At 34.4% G+C, this 20,965-nt stretch overlaps 1 protein-coding gene across 1 annotated transcript; it reads right to left on the reverse strand.

Annotated features, from left to right (window-relative positions):
* Window positions 1-521: 521 nt before the first annotated feature.
* LOC128549955 (prion-like-(Q/N-rich) domain-bearing protein 25) lies at window positions 522-20,873 on the reverse strand. Its single transcript, XM_053527750.1, has 6 exons — window positions 20,706-20,873; window positions 7,752-7,818; window positions 6,855-6,998; window positions 2,921-3,043; window positions 2,117-2,239; window positions 522-1,266 (listed from the first exon to the last, which is right to left on the reverse strand). The coding sequence occupies exons 1-6, from the start codon at window positions 20,871-20,873 to the stop codon at window positions 1,079-1,081; spliced, it is 813 nt and encodes a 270-aa protein (XP_053383725.1). The 3' UTR covers window positions 522-1,078.
* Between the last annotated feature and the right edge of the window lie 92 nt (window positions 20,874-20,965).

Below are 20,965 nucleotides of genomic sequence, written 5' to 3' on the forward strand. Positions count from 1 at the left end.
GTTTATTGAACATCGTCGAATGAGTACATCTTCGAATGTATTTAAATTGTTTTGATAAGTATAACATGTATAAATGTTGAGTGCTGTTCAACTCCCGGCTTTCAATGAATGCAATAACATAACCACATAACACTTTTAGCTGTACCGCATTTGTTTTTGTTTTCAGAAACACAGATTTTACTATACATATAATTATAGCATTTGCAACAAGTACCTTCTGTTTACTTATAAATACTTGTGTTCGTAATTGTATCTAAATCTACTTAAAACATTAACTCCATTGCCTTCCTCATCTAAAGCCGGTCCAAAGTATGAATTTACGGCCTTTATGGAGACTATTCTAACCGCTTCACTCACAAATGACACACTTAATACCACGAACAGCATCTGTGGGGAGGGGGGCTGGGGACTGTGTACTATTTATACATTGATATTGAATTGTGGTATGAAGCTTCGTTTTATATAGGCTAAATAACATGTAATCAGAAACAGAAAAATAATTCATTGATTTGTATCATTTAGGTCTATCAAAGAAGTATAAAATACACAGAATGGCAACTGGCTGTAATCTCGCGTGATCTCGTGTCAGAGCGTGAATCGGCGTTATCTTAGTCACAACAAACATCGGCGAGCATGGAGTTACACTTTGTACCTTTAAAACTATATTTAAAATACATGTTAACTTCTAAAACAACCTTAGTTTAATGTGAAATAATCTTAAGACACAAAATACACGTTTTATTACCATAAAAAAAGCGTAGTCATACGGTGATAATTAATTTGCCAATGAATAATTTACTGTGCATACAAAATGGCGCGTGGAGAACGCATCGCTTCCGGTAAACGAGATCCCATTCAGTTGTCACGGGATGTTAGCGAGATTTGCTCTATATGCCTTTCAAGTTGCCGATCATTTTATTTTTATAGCTCTTTGGGTCTATACTGTTAAAAGAAATTTAGGAAACATTTGATCGCTATTTTATACAATTTTATTGCATCTTTTGTCCTTTTTAAATATGGTGTAATGCATTGAGTAATTTCATAAGTTAAACATATTTATTAATAAAATCAGTTAATATTAAAAGAAACAAGGTGTGAATACGAGTGAAGTTCGTCTTCCCTGATGAAAATGACACATCCAACCTTTGGTACACAAGTTGTTCTCTGCCTTGTAACCTGCCACACAGGAACATGAAGAGGAGATGCATTCGGAATTTGCAACAGTCCCAGAACAATCAGCATTCGTCGAGCAAGTACCTGATAAAACTTTGAAGAAATTAATAGATTATAAATCGTGATGTCTATTAAGAAATTGATCACATTGCTTATTTCAACAAAATTATCTAACACGTTTTTTCATGAATTATTTTCCATGTTTCAAGAAAGAACATAAAAATGAACTAAACATTTGAAAACTGAGTTACCAAACCCCTGAATATATGTATTTTCAAGAATAAATCATGTTTTAAAGCTCAGGGCATGCATATTAAATTAAAGTAGTTCGGCAACATACAATACATATGCAAAAGATCAAAGCTATTTGTCCCACAATAAGAAAGAGGTTACGCGGAAATAGTTTCTCTGTTTGATGGTGAATATTGGTGAGTGTTTTAGTGGCATAATTGAATAGAGAAGATATGAAATAGTGGGTGCACGTACAATTTGACAAAATGAGAATGTCAGAATATGCAAAACATGACTTTTTGACAGGGCCATTATTGCTTGTTTGCGGCCATCTAGGGTATTATTCATATGCATGTGATTTGGTTCAAAATGGTGGAAAAAAGAGCCGGTCAACCCAATGTTTATTGTGGCTGGAATTTTGTCTCTTGAGTAGTTTTGTTGAGTGCAGGTATTTAGGGGATTCGTAATGCATGCAAAATTGTAATAGTGTCCAGTGTCTATATAGCACATATAGCAAAATAGCTGCGGTCTAAGCCATACAATAGGTACAATGCGATTTATTTTCTGCCTGTTCTAATTTACTTGTAAAATACAGGCGTATGTCTAACAAAATTTATTTTGGTATATAATAATTTTTCTAACAATATTAAAAAGAGACAATGTGTAGTTAGGAGTGACGCTAGTTATCCCTGATGAAAACTAAACAACCCACCTTTTGCACATAGATTGCTCTCGGCCTTGTAACCTGCCACACAGGAACATGTTGATGAAGAGCATTCAGAATTTGTAACAGTTCCAGTGCAATCAGCATCCGTCGAACAAGCACCTGTTAAAACTGTAATGAAATGAATTAAATGATATGTATGTAGTAAGTCCTTATATTGCATTTGTTTTCAAATATTCATTTAAAAATATTTTTGCTCATGAATTATTTTCCATGTTGCAAACAAGATCGGAAAAGTGAACTACACATCAGAAATCAGATGTCAAAATCCCCTGAACAGATGATGTTTCAAGAATTGTTCATGGTTTTATGGCGTTTGGGAGTATAATCATAAAACACAGAAATATGTGAAAAAAGAACAACATTTTACCAAACATCTATCTGTCCATTACATACGACCTGACAAAATCCATGAAAGCCGAATACAAAGTCCGAGAACTAGGTACTCTTAAAATGGCCTCTACGTTTTCGTTTGTCGTTTTGTTATCAAACGAAATATTCAGTGTTTTAACAGTCTATCGATGTAAAACTAGAACTGAGAGTAGCTTTTAGTGCGCTATTTATAGAACTGTGTAAGGTAATGCATATTTAATGAAAGTAGTCCGGTAACATACAACACGATAGGTATAATACGGATATTTTTTCGGCCTGTTTTATTTAACTTGTAAAATGCAAGCGTATGTCTAACAAAATTAATTTAGGCATATCATAAATTATCTAACAACATTAAAAAGAGACAATGTGTAGTGAGGAGTGACGCTATTTATCCCTGATGAAAGCTAAACAACCCACCTTTTTTACATAAATTGCTTTCAGCCTTGTAACCTGCTACACAGGAACATGTTGATGAAGAGCATTCAGAATTTGTAACAGTTCCAATGCAATCTGTATTCGTCGAACAAGCACCTGTTAAAACTGTAATGAAATGAATTACCTATAAGCCTTTATATGTATTAAGTAAGTTCATAAATTGAATTTATTTAGAAATATTCATGTAAAAATGCTTTTTGTTCATGAATCATTTTCCACGTTCAAACAAGACCGAAAAAATGAACTACACAATCATTTGAAAACAGATGTCAATATCACCTGAACCGATGATGTTTCATTGTTAATGCTTTTACGGTGTTTAAGAATATAATCATAAAGCATAGAAATATTTGATACACGAAGAACATCTCATCAACAGTCTACCTGTTCATTACATTTCCGTACGACGGATATTTAAACTTTTCTCAAAAAGTTGTTCCCCTTTATAAATGAATGCCATTTGTAATGAAATGGAAATATACAATTGCTGAAAAGTACGTTCCACCTAGTTATGTGAAATTTCTGCACTTGGACATTATTTCAAATGCATGAAAACGAATATTAACAGGTCTTTAAAATGATGAGTTTTTAAAGGCATTGAAATGTCCGAAAGTTTGGCCCATTGATGCAGTCCTTTTCCGGAATTATATATATATATAATAAACTGACAACTGTTTGGTAGAGTAATTTATTCAATTTTCACGTGAAACAAGACCTTCTTTCTACAATTTGGTGTTGTTTGAATTTTTATTATCGAAATTTAATGCTAACCGTTAAAACAAAATACCAAATTATATATGCCCTATGTTAAAACATTTAGCATTTGGTCAGGCTATCCTTGTTAGATCATCTTATTTGCTATTTTCCAAACTATAAATTTAATAAAATCTGGCTCTAACAGCTAATAATGTTCTGCTTGGAAATTTGACAAAGTCATATATGAAAGGGCATTTTTCCTTCCATCCCTAATTCTCTATTTCAAGTCGGAAAGTTCCTCAAGAACGGGTCACAAGTTTGTAAGAATTATAGTAGCGGTAGGATTGAAATGAATGGTACAAGACTGTAAAGTTTCAATATATAATAACCGGAATAACGTCTCACGGTGTTTGTTATCAATTGGAACGCACATGTGACAAATCAACAATTTTTTTCGACATGACATTTAAAGCTGCTTTCCACAGTCTAATTAAATTTCGTTATTATAGAAAAAAATAATTCTACTTGTACGTGGTGAAATAATTCTGGTTTAAATAGTGAAACATTTATAATTGTTAAATTCGGCGTACTTTCAAAGATTTCAATGGTAAACTACTAACTGTCGTCGATGACACTTAGCAGTTATAACAATAGCAAAGCAATAACTAGCATTTAGGTGTGACCTTTGGCTTTTATTAATAGATTTGAAATGTTACTGGAATATACCACTTCAGTAAAGGGGTACCCTACCTTTTTATATCTTATTTGTATAATAAATATTTAAATGACTGCCTCTAATTAGACGCCGTGGTGCAGTGGTAAGCGTGACGGTTCTAGATTCTAACTTTTGTGAGTTCGAATTCCAACGGAGATCAATATTTTTTTTTCATTTTATTTTTTTTTTCATTTTATATATTGCAGACATACACTTTAAAATGATGATAATGTTAAATATGTATTTGAATTGCATTACTTTTATCATTTTGCTATTTTCGCATTTAACAAAGGTTTTTCAAATATCTCCTTGATTGTGAATTATTCATCATGGTGTGTACTTGCACGAGAGTGCACGAATTTCACGAGGAAAACATTGTTTTATCGTTTGCATATTACACACGCTACATCATTGGGAAAATAGCCTTATTCAGTTTGGCAAGGAAAATGGCAGTCAATTCTCTCTACAAATGAACGATAAGTAGAATTAGGAGAGTAAATCTTATTCCTAATGGCACACTTCAGTTCCTCGCGTGACTTTGGAGATTCCGATTTATCCGTATTCTTCAAATGTCTTTCAAACCCTTATTTAATAAATGGAACAGTCTGGAAAACCCAAATCTGAAAATAAAAGCGACAGGTCACTCCTAAATGCTAGTACTTTCAATTTCACGTTCTAAAAATAGGTTTCGGTACTCCGAGAAAAATAAGCGATTACAAAGTAACAAAACGGAATTTTGTTAAAATAATTGCTATTTGCATAGTCTGAAACCATAAAGAAAATATAGACAAATGATAAGATTGCTTGCGATTCCATGGAAAGTAGCTTTAATATTATGTTTTATTTTATATATTTTTTACTTGTAAATATATGCTAGAATAGAATGGAGGCAACTCCTGGTGTAAAACGTTTTCATAAATAAAATCATTCATAAGAGGAAGGGTCGAGGTGTATACAAGTAGACACTCCCTCGATAGATATAGACTTGTAAAGTCTGTTGAGATTAAGTATATCTATTTCTTTCTTCTTACTGATGCTGATATTTTCTTAGAAAACACTCACCACAGGATTGGAATTAAAAGATATTGTGTTTCTTCTGGAAATGCTAGTAAAGAGGATTTAAAAACAGAAAGATTTACTTTAAAAGACTCTGACAGCTGATACCAGTCTTTGCTAAATTAAGCAACCAAGTTGTTCTCAGACTTATAACCTGCCACACAGGAAGATGTTTTTGGGGAACATTCGGGGTTTGGAACCGTTCCAGGGCAATCACCATTTGTCTTACAGGCTCCTGCTAAAACCTTTTAAAAGGGATATGGACACACTAATTAATGTAATCTAATGTATTTAATGTAAATCATCTGTTATCAGTATGATCAATGCTTCGGCAATAATTTTGTCATAACAAATTCGCTAATAACATTGAGTCCAAGTACGGGGAATTTTTTTACGTCCGTCATGCGGCTCTGAACGACTGTTGTTATGATAGTTAATAAAATATTTTTGGTGATCTTTTATAGAAAACAGTTTAAAGCTGTTGGCGATGACATAATAAGGGTATAGTGTACCACGTTTCCAGTATTCGGAAGAGAATTATATACTTTAACTAATCTGTTATGCCATTTGTACATGTTGATACTTTTACCTTTTCCGCGTTACATAGTATAGCGGAAAAGTTATGTCTGCAAGTTACGGTTCATTAAACCGCTTCAGTAAGAGGTATTGAAAGGGTAGCCAATGGTTCATTGTTTTGTCTAAAATTTGTCCAATAGAAATCATTTGTATCGGGTATGTGATATGTTGATGTAAAATTGGTCAGTTCTAGCGTGCACCTCAGTAGTACGTTTAATACGGAAAGTTAGAAATTTTAAGATTAAAATTTCATCTGTGATTTACATACATGAAAAAAGCTTTAGATTTCAATATGCTCATGTTAGCAATTGTTTAAAAACTGTATAACATTTTTAAATACTGTTGTATTGTACTATTTAGTTGTCCTGTCGGGGCATGTTTCTGGCGTTCATGTTATTCTTATACAGGCATGAACAGAATTTGGTGGGGGTCGGGAGCAGTTTTTGACAGGTCAAATTAATTTTACAATATATGTGTGAAGTCCACACACACCACTGAGGAAGGCACTGAACTTGTTGGGTTTTTTTGGACACAGGTTTTCAGAGCTAAATTCTCTGTTTTTTCCTGGACGTCGTGTTTTCCGGTGAGGTGGAAAATTGAGAGAGCCACAATGAGTTATAGTATCATTTGTATAACACTGTATATTTGTATAATGTGTATCGGAATAAACGGCCTCTCGTAGCCAGGGTGCATCGCTACAAGGCGAAATGTATATATTTGTTGAGTTTATTTGTAGTAAAGAGAAGACATGAAATTTATGAAGCACTGTCATCATTGTAAATGATAAAAATTGCACCACTAAACATCATTGTGTCTCAAATAATAATATTTATCAACCTTAATTTACAGTTAACTTTCAAAGGTTATATTTACCTGCAATGCACTTGGTGTCGTCTTTAGGGTTCTGTTTGAAGCCGTTTGAACATTTACACTTTGGCGTATCAGCTAAATCACATTCCGAGTTGTCAGCTTTGCAGTCAGTGTTACCATTTGGACATGCTGTTTCTACAACTGCTGCTAGAAACATTTGATTTCATTATGTGATTTATAATTTATAAAAAAACACATTCCCAAAGTGACTGTTTTAACGGATGTTAAACGTTTCAAAAGATACGGCCTTAAAAACAGAATTCAACAATTAATTCATTTTTATTGGTCTAATTACAATCTCTATTTTTTTGTAAATGTGAAACTGCCTACAGTCCATAGACTTTGAGATGTAACAATTTGTACCGACAAAGCCCATGCAAATCAGATGCTAGCAGACGATAATATTTTCCGTAACAGCTTCCGGGTACCTATGTTTAACAGCGGAAATTGCCGGAATATTGGAAGAAATGCTCACTGTACTCACTTAAATGCAAAAATGACCAAGCAAACAACTTATAACTTTAAAACAAATAACAAATAACACAAATTGAATAATTTATCTACATTTTAGGGAACCGTTCTTTCGATAATTTGAGGGGAAAAATCTTATTTCATCTGTTATATTTGACAAAGTCATTTTTGTCCCGCTTCCTACATAGTCTATATGAACTGAGGCGGGACTATCTTAAGTCAAAGAGGACCAACCAACCATTAAAATATTTTTTATATGGACCGTTCCATGAGAAAACCTGTATTAGTGACATAAAAATCAAAACTGGGATAACAAAATATTCATGAGAACCATCCTTTGGCCTTTCAAATCTGAAAATTTGAAGTAATTATCTTCACTATTTCAAGAGTTACATTTAATTAACTGAGACACCAAAGGCATTTTAATACCTGCACAATATCCGGGGATCGTCACCAACAGAAATATCAAAATCAGAGATATATTGGTGAACCAATCCTGAAAAGAGAACAGATTGAAGAAGGTCGTTTTTCTTCAAAGTTAAAAAATATAGACCTGTATTTAAACTTATTCATTTTTTATTAGCAGAAAAGCGGAACTACAATTGCTTCTGCTGTATACAAATGATTACTCTCCACAAAACTGTTCCTTTCTTGAGTGACGATAGTTATCTCTTTACAGTACAACTATGTAGTTTCTGTTCTTATTTCAACAAATTTCTTTAATCATATAATTATGTGTATTATTTATAACAATTAATAGATCGAGGACGTAGTACTGAGTCCTGAAGTCATCAATAAACCATTTGTTCTTTATAATTTATATTTTCCTCGCGTAAGATTAATTCTAATATGACAATGGCGTGCGTTCAAAATATTTTTTTATATTAATCATTTCTTTTTTGTTGTCAAATTTTAAACGTATCATCAATTTCTAATATTAGCTATTAGGTGATAAATTTTAAAACACCCTTTAGCTTAGCATGTTCAGTGAAATTTTGGGCGTTTTGTTTAATGTTCAGACCTAAATATTTGGCGATAGCCTGTCCAGATTAATACCTACATAGTTGTCTTTCGGTCATCCCCATTAAGGAAACACATGTTAATCTTCAAATGATATACTGTTCTAAAGAGTTAAAAAGATTATATTGTAATATTACATTTTCACTTTTAACCTTATTTTTCAATATATACCGTAAAAAGCAGATGAAATATACAAGCTGAATTAAATTTAACAACTTACCATTTCCTGTCTATCTCATACACAGTGTAGTGTATCATGACTACATGACGTTTTAAAGGACTCTCTAGTCGTCAAAAGTAAATACGGCCTCTGGTTGGTTGAAGAGAATCGCCATAACACTTTGCTTATCAGAATAACTGATTGTCCATATAACTACAGCATGCACACATTTACTTAATAGTTATATTTACCTCATTGTAAAAAAAAAGCTTTAATGACAGAAAAAATGCAACATAATTATTGTTGGTGGTAAATTCAATTGCTACGCAAAACTTCTATATGCCTACAAATATGCCTTTGATGTACAGTAATGACTTTCAATCCCATCTTCTTTATTTTATAGACACAATCTAAACATTGTAGTAGGCATTTTACACACGTACGTGAAAAGTTGTTATCTATACGTTGCGAAAAGTGAACAACACATTGCTTGATTTTGTCTACAATTTCACAAAATTGATTTTGCTATTGTTTTCGTTTATATTCGTTGTCATAAGCTGATTGCATGAACAATATTTTTTGAAATGATGAATAACTTCTACATAATTTAACTTGGACAGTCACTTATATCTTGTAAAAGGCAATCATAAAGCAATTAACACTTGAATTCTCCAAGTATAAAGATAAAGATTGAAAATACCAAAAAGTAAACATTTTCAATTATTACAATCAATGACTTTTACTGTATTTTCATCCCAAAATTTCCGAAATTCACCCTTACAAATTAGTACCAGAAAATATCAATAAAAATATAAACATTTTGAGTGGAATGTAAACACATTTATAAAAGATCGTTCAGTTTGATAAAACACGAAACATTTTAATAAATTCGCATTTTAAGATGAATAGATAAAAAAAGATGCACGACAGTTTAAATGCTTTCTTGTATAAATCTAGGACAGGTCGCCTATGTTTGGCTTTAATATATAAGACAATGCACTAACAATAAAATATGTTGGGTTGTTTATTAATGTTCATTTAATTATATTTTTGAACACAAAAGCATAACGCATATAAAATTCAATTTTGATGAGGGTAACAATGTCGAACCTGTTATTTGTTAAAACATTCCCATTTGATAATCATGTTCAATGCATGTCAGTTTTATTCCGTACCTGAACTTTGACCAGGAAATGTAACCTTGACTGTTACACTTTGAGATAAGTCTTGCGCATAACAGGCCGCCAGGAAAACATCTCTACAAATTAAATTATGATAACTCCATGCATGGTAAACCTATTGCCTGAATGATTTAGACAAGATGAATCATATTATACTTGTCTTTTGAGATAGGAGTCCGGGTTTACTATCTCAATGAGTCAAATATTTCTGCCAAGTATAAAGTTTTCTTGATGCAAGTTAATGATACAGCCAGGAAAATATCTGACATCCAAGTGTATAGGGACTTACCTTAAGCCCTCTTTACTCACGGGAAACAATCTGTTTATAAAGAGAACGGACACCGTTTGTCAATCATAATCCTGTCCACATTATATACATGCAATCGAAACGTAATCTGTCTATGTTACCTGCTAAACAGCTTAACACAGTCATGCAATCTTCAGACCTAAAAATGTCTTCCTTGATTTTCTCATAATTCTGGATATTTTCCTACACTTAGACGTACTACATTGGTAGCTGAAATTGTTCTCTTTTCAGCAATAGCTTTCTCAACAAATTAAAGTTTACCTTGTGAAATTTTGTTTGTTTGTTGGCACGTCGTATTTTCATTGACTGATCTTTAAATATATTTCTCTTCAAATTACTGACCAAGGTAGAAATTATGCATGATTTTTCATGCCTAGAGGAAAAAGTGCAATGGTTTGCAGGCGATAAAACGTACATAGAAGCCTAAGTTAACAATAATGCTGTAGTGAAGGTGTCTCCATTTTTGTCCAAATATTTTTACCCAGAACATTTTATTTTTTTGCTAAAATAACTCAGAAATTGAAATTTTAATTACTGTTTCCAGTCTGTGCACTTTGATGTAGTTGACTACACATAATGTTTAAAAAAAGGAAGTGCCTTCTTGAAGTTGTTTTTGGTTACATTGCATGAAGTATGACATTGATCTTCTAGATATGGACTTGGATTTTGCGCGTGACAAACGGTCTCAATATCAAAATTTAAAATCACACTTCTAGATCTAATGACATGTCAGAGCGTACAAAACCATACCTTTGAGATACAACATATATATACATATCAATATTCTGGAGCATAACTGCATAACAATTAAAGGTATTGACTTTAAACTTGACATGTAGGTAGGCTGCAATTAGACAATGTGCAAAGCATATGAACAAGGTCTGTAGGTCGATGGTAAAAAAAGGTCACAAATTGAGCTAAAATGTCAAATCTGTCTCTGTCGTAGTTCGTGTCCGGAGCATACCGAATTAACTATGGCATGTATGTAGGTACTTATGAGACGGTGTGCTGACGGCATGAACCTGGTTTGCAGGTTTAAGGTCAGAGACAAAAATTGAGCTAAAATGTCAAAACTCAAATCAAATGCCAAACCACTTCCCTCCCCTTCCCCCTCCCTCAACCACCAAAACAGGAAAATTGTATTTATTTAGATTTTTGCCCTTAAGTATCCTATCACAACCACAGCACACACCCTTCCCCTGCTTTCCCCCCCCCCCCCCCCCCCCACCCCACCAATTCTTTCACAAACCTCCCACCAAAATAAGTCTTAAAATTATGATTTTTCGTTAAATTTTGCTTTCGTCTTCCTCTTGTATAACCCTTCTGGCGTATATTGCCCCGCTTGGCGAAGCATTTGTTTTATTCGGTAGACATATTTTTCTCATGCTAGGATATTGGGAGAGGTTTGCGCGTAAGTATCCGAGACATGATCGTTGACCATCAAGAGTGACATTGACCTTCGGGATAGGGACGTTAACGCCGATTCACCGCAGAACCATTTGACGACTATATTGAGTGCATAACAAGCGGGCTCAGGAAAAGTCTAACAATGTATATTCACTTTTCCTTTTTAAAAAGAAAATATCTACGCAGTACAAATTAAAAAAAAAAACATTTCTCTTCTGAGGGTCTTTTATATTGGATGGATGTTCTTCCAATAAAAATGTTAACATGACAAATATTGTCGACATTACAAGAACAGAAACTAAGCTCTTGAATCTGTCTACTAAGATACTCCAAAATACCTTTATTTTGTTTACTCAGTAGCATAGAAGCAGAGAAACACTTTACCTGTACTCCACAATAAACATCAAAGATAATTTACATACATTTAACACATTGATTACTCTTCTAAGATCTTCAGTTAAATGCAAATTTAAAGCTACTCGCCCAGAGTTTGGTATAAAATTTTCCACCATGTTGGCATAGACTGTAAATATGACACTGAAAAACAAAAAAGGACATGAAAACAAAGGTTAGATATTGGAAAAGTGCAAGAAGAAATGTTCTACAGTATTTCAAAAGCAATGCAACGGTTTATTACCATCTGCACATTAGTTTTAGTAATTTATAAGAATATCTAAATAAGTTTGTAACACTGGTCACTTAACGCGTACTCACTTTTCATGGACTTTTGAGAGAATCTATTTTCTGCTTAAATTGTATGGGTTTGTCCCTTTAAAAACCATGCAAAAAAATTCAATAGAAGTCGCCTCTCACCAAGAACACGTGTGGTTATGGATATGAAAATAATTTAAAGGTGTGGTTCCGCACTGGAACGGTCAGTGGCAAGAACTTCACTGGGAAGCTTAAACATGTTTACGGTAGGCACCATACCTCACTCATAGCCCCCACCAAGTAAAGTTAGCTCTGCCAGGTGATAGAAATGTCGTCCCGTCATTAGAAGAAAATCACCTTTTGAAGAAAAGTTGCAACTCAGAAGAAGAAGAAATGTGGAGAGGATGACAAATTCGGCAATACAAAAACTCTTTATGATATGAAAAGGGAAACTATCATCATATAACTTATGTGAATCGCTATGTATATTGGTATACGAATCCCATATAAAGGCTGTCTTCGCAAAGTTTATTTCATGAGAAGTTGTCGATGATACAAGTTGACGCTTGTATCCTTAACCTCTAAAAGTGACCTTTGACATAAAAGTCTTAACTTTGTTTTCGCATAATTACTGTTAATATTTATAACAAACTAATATACAGTGGATTACTTTTGATTTGAGAAAAAAAGTTAAAAACATTCCGCATAAGAAATCCAAGCATTCAAAATGTTTTATATAATTCAGCTAAATGTTTTAAATTTTTATCAAGCTCAGCTGTCCTATCTCAGCGTTTTTTCTCTTTTGTTGGTACTCTATGACAACTAATATATTACAAAAACGGTTGCATATAACATGCAATATTTAAAAGGCTTTAACTTATTGCAAAGATGTAAGAAAACAAAATGCTTTATTACTGGGTTCATGTTTTCCTCCAATGTTCTATCAACATACTGTCTTGTGTGTGAGATTTCGTTGACAGAAGTGAAACAATTTACAATGTCTCTCTGCTTATAACGTCTTGTTCACAACTCTATAGTTCACACAACTACTAAGTTTTATAAACAACAATGGTATATGGGAGAAACGGGCTTTCAGTAAACATAGCGTCAGAAAAAATTATTTAGATGTTCTTTTATCATAATCAATGGAGTTTTTTTCAGATAATTCTACAGATGATTTCTTTGTTTGTAAATGTAAAATACATTTACAGCGCAGTTCACAACATTGTTTGCACATGACGTATATTATCATGTAAATTTTACCAGCAAAACTCCTTTTAAATTGTTATGCAAACTAAAAAGTAACTGGATTTGCTTTTGCTGATAGAAAAATGTTAAATCATATGAATGCACGAATTATAAGAATGCATTGTCGTTTTTGTATTTCAAAGGAGTGTACTATTCGGTCTTTTTCTAATATAGAACTGTCAAACTGTATTAAATTAAAGGCACTTATGCGTTATTTTTAATTATTGAAATTTTCTTTTTAAATGAAAAATGTACATTGAAATCATTTTAAGCAAAACATATAGACACACTTTTTTTTAAATGACTGACCTTCAAAGATGCAAGCGAATATTACTTGATAAAGCCCTGTGACTTAACAAACGCTCTACTACCGTTTCACCAATAAAAATCAGGTGAACATCCATTTATATTACCTAGAATTCAGACCTTATGTCATTTTGGTAGAAATTTCCTGCTCGCTTTGTTCGCACAGCACGGTAAGAGTAATAATTATAATAAGCTGAAGTCAAGGAGAAACCGGAGGACAGACCTGCTGTCTAATAGTTGAAATTTTAATACCAATAGCCAAATATCTTTAAAAAAAAAGACTGTACACTTGCATTAGGTCTAGATAGATTTGTTTGTTTTGCCTAAACCAATTTCCATTAAAATCAACTTATAATAGGTGGACTTACTCTTATATCAAATATAATTGTATGAATTTACGTCAGTTTAGCCATACAATTGTGTATATGACAGTTATTAGTAAAGCTTATGCGTTGGCCTGTCCATGATTTTCACAAGCATCATATTATCAATTTCAAAATGGAAAATTATATTTCCTTATATAAGTCAAAATGCACCAGAGCTGTTCTACTTTTCAAAAGTTTTCCAGACGAACCCTACTTAATGTGTCCATGAACATTCGAGGTTGCTCAGTGGTGTAAGTTATGAACCACACAGAGACACACACGTGCACACACGCACGCACGTATGCACGCTCAAAAACACACAAACACACTGTCATTACATTTTATACCTTTTTGATATCGTAGATTACAGTAGTTTAAATTGAAAGCTGTAAATTTTGTCAGATGGCTTCTTATCATTTAATGTAAACACTTGAAAAGCTAGTTCATGTACTTAAGCAGAATATATATCTTTACCGTGCTTAATTCTTTTTGATAAAGGTTGAACAAAACGTATTGTCTTCGGTTTACTGTGAAAACATTTCTGGCAATCAGTTCTGAAAAAAATCTGGCTTTCAAACAAACAAAAAAACTTTAGCGCGAAGAAAATTGCCAGTCCCGCCTCCCACTGGAACGGTGGGTGGCAAATCTGCAGTAAATGTTATTACGTGCTTGTTATTTGCCATAGGGAAAGATTCAAGAAAACCAATAAAAATAAAGGATGTTTTATGTTAATTTAGTTAAGAAGGATTGCCAAAAGTCTGGTACTTTCAGATAAAAACTATTAAAAATACAAAAAAAAACAAAAAAATAAAGGATGTTTTATGTTAATTTAGTTAAGAAGGATTGCCAAAAGTCTGGTACTTTCAGATAAAAACTATTAATTTTGCATGGTTACCGACACGGAACGGCAGGACAACACAAATGCAATGACGTTTTGTAGTGTTTATGTTGCAAATTGCTAAGAATTTAGCATTATTTCAACATTTAGCATCGTTATGGACACAAATTAATTCAACTGTCTGAAAAGGTTAGAATATTAATATACCTGTACATTTGGTGCGTAATAAATATTGTCGTAAATTCTCAAAATTGACTTCCGTTAGGTCATGGGCACGTTCAATCTAAACGTAACCTTGAACGTTTGCGAGCCATAAACCGGATACATATATATTACCTTTTTTCGTCACTGACCCTTCCTTGACGGTGCTCTATTGTCTCTATTTTGCCTTCCTAGTCTATATGTTTCTATTTTGTGACACTTTATCAAGATAGTTTCAGTGTGGGTCGAGGTGCGAAGTTCGTTCTTTGATCATGACTGCTCTTATTGAATTAATGTCCTTGTGAAAACAAAAGACACGACATGAAAGAACTTTTATTGGCTCATAAAAGATCAAAGGCTCTTTCCATTGTGAACATTTTTCTGCATCTGGTGTCGACTCGGTGAAAGATATTTCAGACATGCACTGAAGCAAACACATATCCTCTGTATAGGGAGTCAAAAGCGCAGTGGTTCGCAGGTTGGACTATAAAACCAGCGGTCCGGGTTTGATTTCCGGTCGCGGCTGATATCCCGAGTAGTGTTCAGTATTGGGTGATTTACTTAAATTGGTAAGGTTTTCAGCAATATTGTCCTGGACTAGACGCTGCGATGCAAATATGACACCTGCCGTTTGCCCGGCTGGATATAAGTTGTTCCATCCATTCCAGGCCGGGACTTTCCACAACTACCCACGTTAAACAAGAAACTACACCTTTACCTTTTACACGGCAAACACAAGTAGAATACTTAAGGAATCGAAAGCGTACATTTTAAGTACACTATCATGATAAATGTTGTTGCTGTTTTTTTTTTTTTTTTTTTTTTTGGTGGGGGGGCGGTTGTTTGTTTATTTTGTTTTTCTTTTTCATGCAATTTATCAAGTTTAATTGTACTTCTGATCGTAGTTTTGGTATTTAAAGCCACTTCATTATTTTAGAGGATGGACATAAAAAACAAGTTATGTTCCTAGGATATCTTTATAAATTGTACACATTTGTAACTTGCTATGCAGTCATGAAGGAAACCCTGAAAAAGAATGTTTGACCTATTTTTTATAGATAAATGTTACATAATGTGAATGCGCTTATTTGATGTTTATGCACAGAATAGACGGTTTTTGCTTTTTTGATAGAAAACTGTTAAAAATGCACGTATTGAGTTTTTTAATATTGAAATATTCTGTTTTAATGAAATGTGCACCAAGAAAGTTACTTTAAAAATCAAGATAGCAGTAATTGCAATTAGACAGGGCATGAAAGGTCAAGCCATAGGGTCATATTTATTAAAAAACGATGATACATATTGCGCATAAGAAAGAAATATATAAATTAACATGGAGGAAAACTGTAATATGATTAGCAAGCAACCTTTGTCTTTGGTCAATTAAACAAGTCATGTTTTATATGGATACACGAATGGCACGCTAATTGTCCAATAATTAAGTGAACTCAGGTTCATGGTAAAAAAAAATAAGATTATCGATCGATAAACCAGGTTTTTCGAAAGTAAAACCACGTTTTTTGAACACTAACCTATATTTTCGAGCGAAATCATAGGATAAGGCCGTAAACCATAGTTTGCGCTCGTAAACATAGGTTCACGCTTATAAACCCATGTTCACTGTCGTAAACATAGGTTCACGTTCGTTAACTATGGTTTACGAGCGTGAAACGGGGTTCGCAAGCGTAAACATAGGATAACAGCCGTAAACATAGGATAACGACCGAAATTCGTATTCAGTTGAGAAACCTAGTATATCAAACATAAACCATGGTTTCCAGTCGAGATATTAAGATTATAAAATCAACTATGAATTTCGGACGTGAACATGGATTTACGGCCGTGAACCTATGTTTACGACCGTGAACCATAGTTTACGGCCTTGAGCTTAGGTTTACGAACGTGAACCTATGTTTACGGATGTGAACCTGTGTTTACGACCGTGAACTTGGGTATACGAGCGAGAACATGGGTTCATGTTCGTAAACTATGGTTGAACTTTACGCCCGCCCTTAAACATAGGTTCTTGCTCAATCGAAAAACCTTGTTTATCGGATGTTAACATGGGTTCATGGGTTTATCCTTTGTTTTTGCTCTAAAATATAGGTTAGTATTCGATAATACTATTTCTTTTACTAAGAACGTAATTATTGGATAATTGACCTGCCGTGAACCATAGCTTACGGACGTAAACCTATGTTTACGAGCGAGAACTTATGTTTACGACCGTGAACTTGGGTTTACGCGCATGAACCACAGTTAACAATCGTGAACCTAGGTTTACGTTCGATAAACTAGGTTTCTCGAACAAAACTATGATTTTCGGTCATTATCCTAGGTTCAGAGTGTGAACCTATGTTTACGGTCGCAAACCCATGTAAACCCAAGTTTACGGCCGATAACATAGGTTCACGTTCGTAAACTATGGTTTACGCATGACCCACGTTTACGCCCGTTAATATAGGTTCACGCTCGTGAACTTAGGATAACGACCGAAATTCATAGTTATTATTATTATTATTATTATTATTATACCAGATTTATATAGCACCCTTTTCATGATAAACACGTTCAAAGGCGCTTTACAGCAACTGCAGCCACACAGGGCGCGAAATCATCCTCTACTAGTACAGACACAGAGCGATCTGACCAGAGGGACAGAGTGAGATAAAGCCCCCAGAAAAGACAGGGAGAACTTTTCAGATACAGACGTGTCCGGCTAACTTAGCCTAGCTCTTTTCGAATAGTCAGTCTGGTTCTTTAACGTGCCCGGTGTATAGCACCGATACACGCGAAGCCGTCTTTCCTGGGAAGAACCAGTACAGGCCTCTAGTTAGGTGGGAGACACTCAAGAGCATCTCAGAAATTTCCAGTACCTGGACCGGGATTCGAACCCCGGACCTCTGGATTGACAGCCAAGCGTGTTACCACTAGACTATCGGCCCACCTCGGTTCAATCGAGAAACCTAGTTTATCGAACGTAAACCTGGGTTCACGAGCGTAAACTATGGTTTACGCCCGTTATGTTATGTTTTCGCTCGAAAATATAGGTTGGTTACCGCAAAACCTGGTTTTACGTTCGAAAAACCTAGTTTATCGACCGTTAATCCTAGTTTTACGATCGCGAACCTGGGTTCAGGTAACTATTGGACAATTAGCGTGCCATATACACGTCATAGCAGAAAAAGAAAATATATATGGGGTCAAATGTCCGCCAGGGAACGCTTTTTTATAGGGATCTTAAAGTATAATTACTTATAAGCACATATTTGTATACATTTCTTCGAGCTACAAGCATTTTAGCTGGATGTTATCTGTTGTTATATATTCTGGTCCTTTTGGGATCATGGAGTACATAAATATCCAACAGGGAAAGCCACGTGCAAAAACATGCAACCTCCCTAAACCATAATTCAGCGCGCGGATGTGCACGCAACCGACACATAAACACTCAAAGCAGACACACGAGGACAACACGAACAAATGAAGGAACATAGTGGCATCGCCTTGGACAAGTCAGTGGCAAAACACCAACGGGGAGCTTAAAACTCGCCAGGTGAATACCTAGCACATGCAATGACAACATAAGGAATGTATATATGTAAAACACAAAAATAATCCTGCAATTATATAAAAAGCAATCTTTAAGAAATAAAAAAAACGCATGTGTTCAATGTCTTTGCAGAAGACAGAATATCTTTGTGATAGAATTAGCTGATTCTTATGGGCGTTGGGGTATTGTGTTTTTTATTAGACTCTGGGTCTTCCATTGTTTTGCTTTGTTTCATTCTTTTCTTCAAAAGGATCTTCTTACAGTTTTTTTACAGTTTTCGTGTGATAGCACAAGGAGTGCAGTTACACTGTTTTATCAGTTGTCAATCCAATAATCATTTCTCTCCGGAGGGTCGATATATTGGGCGAATGAAATAACAATACATTTAGATGACAGAGATATTGGTGGATTAACGATTAATCAAAACGACAATGGAAATTAGGCTTTCGAAACTGTCAGTTGTAATACTCAAAAATAAATTTATTTGTTGAAACAGTTGTATCGAAGCACGCGATCTCTTTAGTGTCCGTGTAACGCAAACAGTATGTATCAAAGTACTTCACGTTTATTAATTTTGCACTTTCGTCTACGCAGAAAATACAGGCACACAAAAGTACTGTAGGAAACCCGTGTTTAACCAGATTAAACTTTCGGGTTTATGAGAATGCTCAACCATTATGGAGATATTGATCCAACTGTAAGAGTTTTAGTCAATACGTGCTTAATTATACTGAGTCTCGTATTTAAAAAGTGGCAGGGTAGTGTAATTTATTTAAGCTGTTGCACAATAATATTACAATGTACCATGAGTTTATAAAATGCTTGCAATTCTGTAAGTTTTTGATTTGGAGTTATCTTTACAAATTGAAAAGGCGTGTTACTGCATTATATAAGATAAACTAAGGAATCCTTGTTTTGCAAGAAATTACAAAGAACCTTATGTTTGTAAGGCAACGGAACGGAAAGGGGGACATGATTGACAGGTGCGAATCTTTATTAAGTCCGTGCTTTAATTTCATTTCAAGGTGATCGTCTGTGCAAAAGTTTGATAATCTTATATCTTTTTTAAAAATAACGTATCTTTGTCCTCTGAATATTACCCTGACCTTTGAGATAATAGTCCTAATCTTGTCTTCGCCGTATTATTGTTATCAGAGTTTATGACCAAGTGCTTCATTAACATTTTTGGTGACTTAGTATTGTTTTTTGATACGGATACTTCTGAATCAGAAATTCAAGCATTCAAAAGACTGTTTTATTTATGCTTATTGCTTAATTAAATTGTATAGACGGTTGTTATCGCAAGATCTAGTAGGAAGATTCAAAGAATCCCACATTAATCCATTAAACTAAAAGCCACATTAAACCTGTGAACGAAAACCCTAAAACCTGGATGCGATTTTAATACATGTATTCGGACATTCACCAGGGGAAATTTGAGACTGTGCATAACCAACTCGTGTGTAATCCTATTACACTTGAGTTTTTGAGTGTTTTCAGTATATAATGGTCAGCTGGCAAAAGGTCTAGTTTGGTCTGCTATGTTAAAATATAAGGTATATATTTTTTATCTAAATATAAGACAATAATAAATACAGTGTTATTCATTATTATGGAGAATGAGTCGAGGGAACAGAAGACTGATATATATATATTGGACTAATATCTACCCGGAAAATTACCAAAGTGCAAGATTTCAAATCTCAATTTCAATGTTTTCTAAGGCGCGCGTGCGGATAGGGATTGGATCCCACAAACATCCCTGGCGGCATTGTTATGCCCTTCTACTCTTTGCTAACGCACTCACGCCTTTCAGAAACTTGCGTACAGGTCTGTTTATCTACGGTGTTGTTTCTGAGTAATACATACTACAGTCTGGTTTCCGAGACCTACGATCGGCCCTGACTTTGCCATGCAGCACACAGATATTTATAAACGACTCTGGCGTTTTTTTTCTAAAGCAACTTCAAGAGGATATTTTCTTTCAACAATGCGTAATCCTGCATTAGATGTTTTCAAGCATCACATGCCTATGCCCGACTCCGACGACCCAGTGCCCCATGCCTCTATGTCAAATCCTTGCGTTTCCGGTCAGTTCTTATGGACGTAGGACTCTATTTCCACAGTTTGTAACGGATTTAAATACTGCAGCCTCTTTCAGTACAATTTCATAACACGAGCAAATAATAGGTGAAGCTGGTTCAAGACTTGTCCTTAGTGGACTTATAGAGCGATTGTACCGTTTATCTGTATGGATGGCTGCGTTCTGTGAATGTGGCTTTCCCTGTTGGATTTTTTCCCTTGTTTTTGCCATTGTTCTGATAAAAACAAGAACTCGTGTCATACAGGGAATGTCACACTCAAATGATTTGTCGCCGGGACTGTACCGCACATGGGAATAGGAGT

The sequence above is a fragment of the Mercenaria mercenaria genome, chromosome 17 (genome assembly GCF_021730395.1).
Source record: "Mercenaria mercenaria strain notata chromosome 17, MADL_Memer_1, whole genome shotgun sequence".
Classification (NCBI taxonomy): domain Eukaryota; kingdom Metazoa; phylum Mollusca; class Bivalvia; order Venerida; family Veneridae; genus Mercenaria; species Mercenaria mercenaria.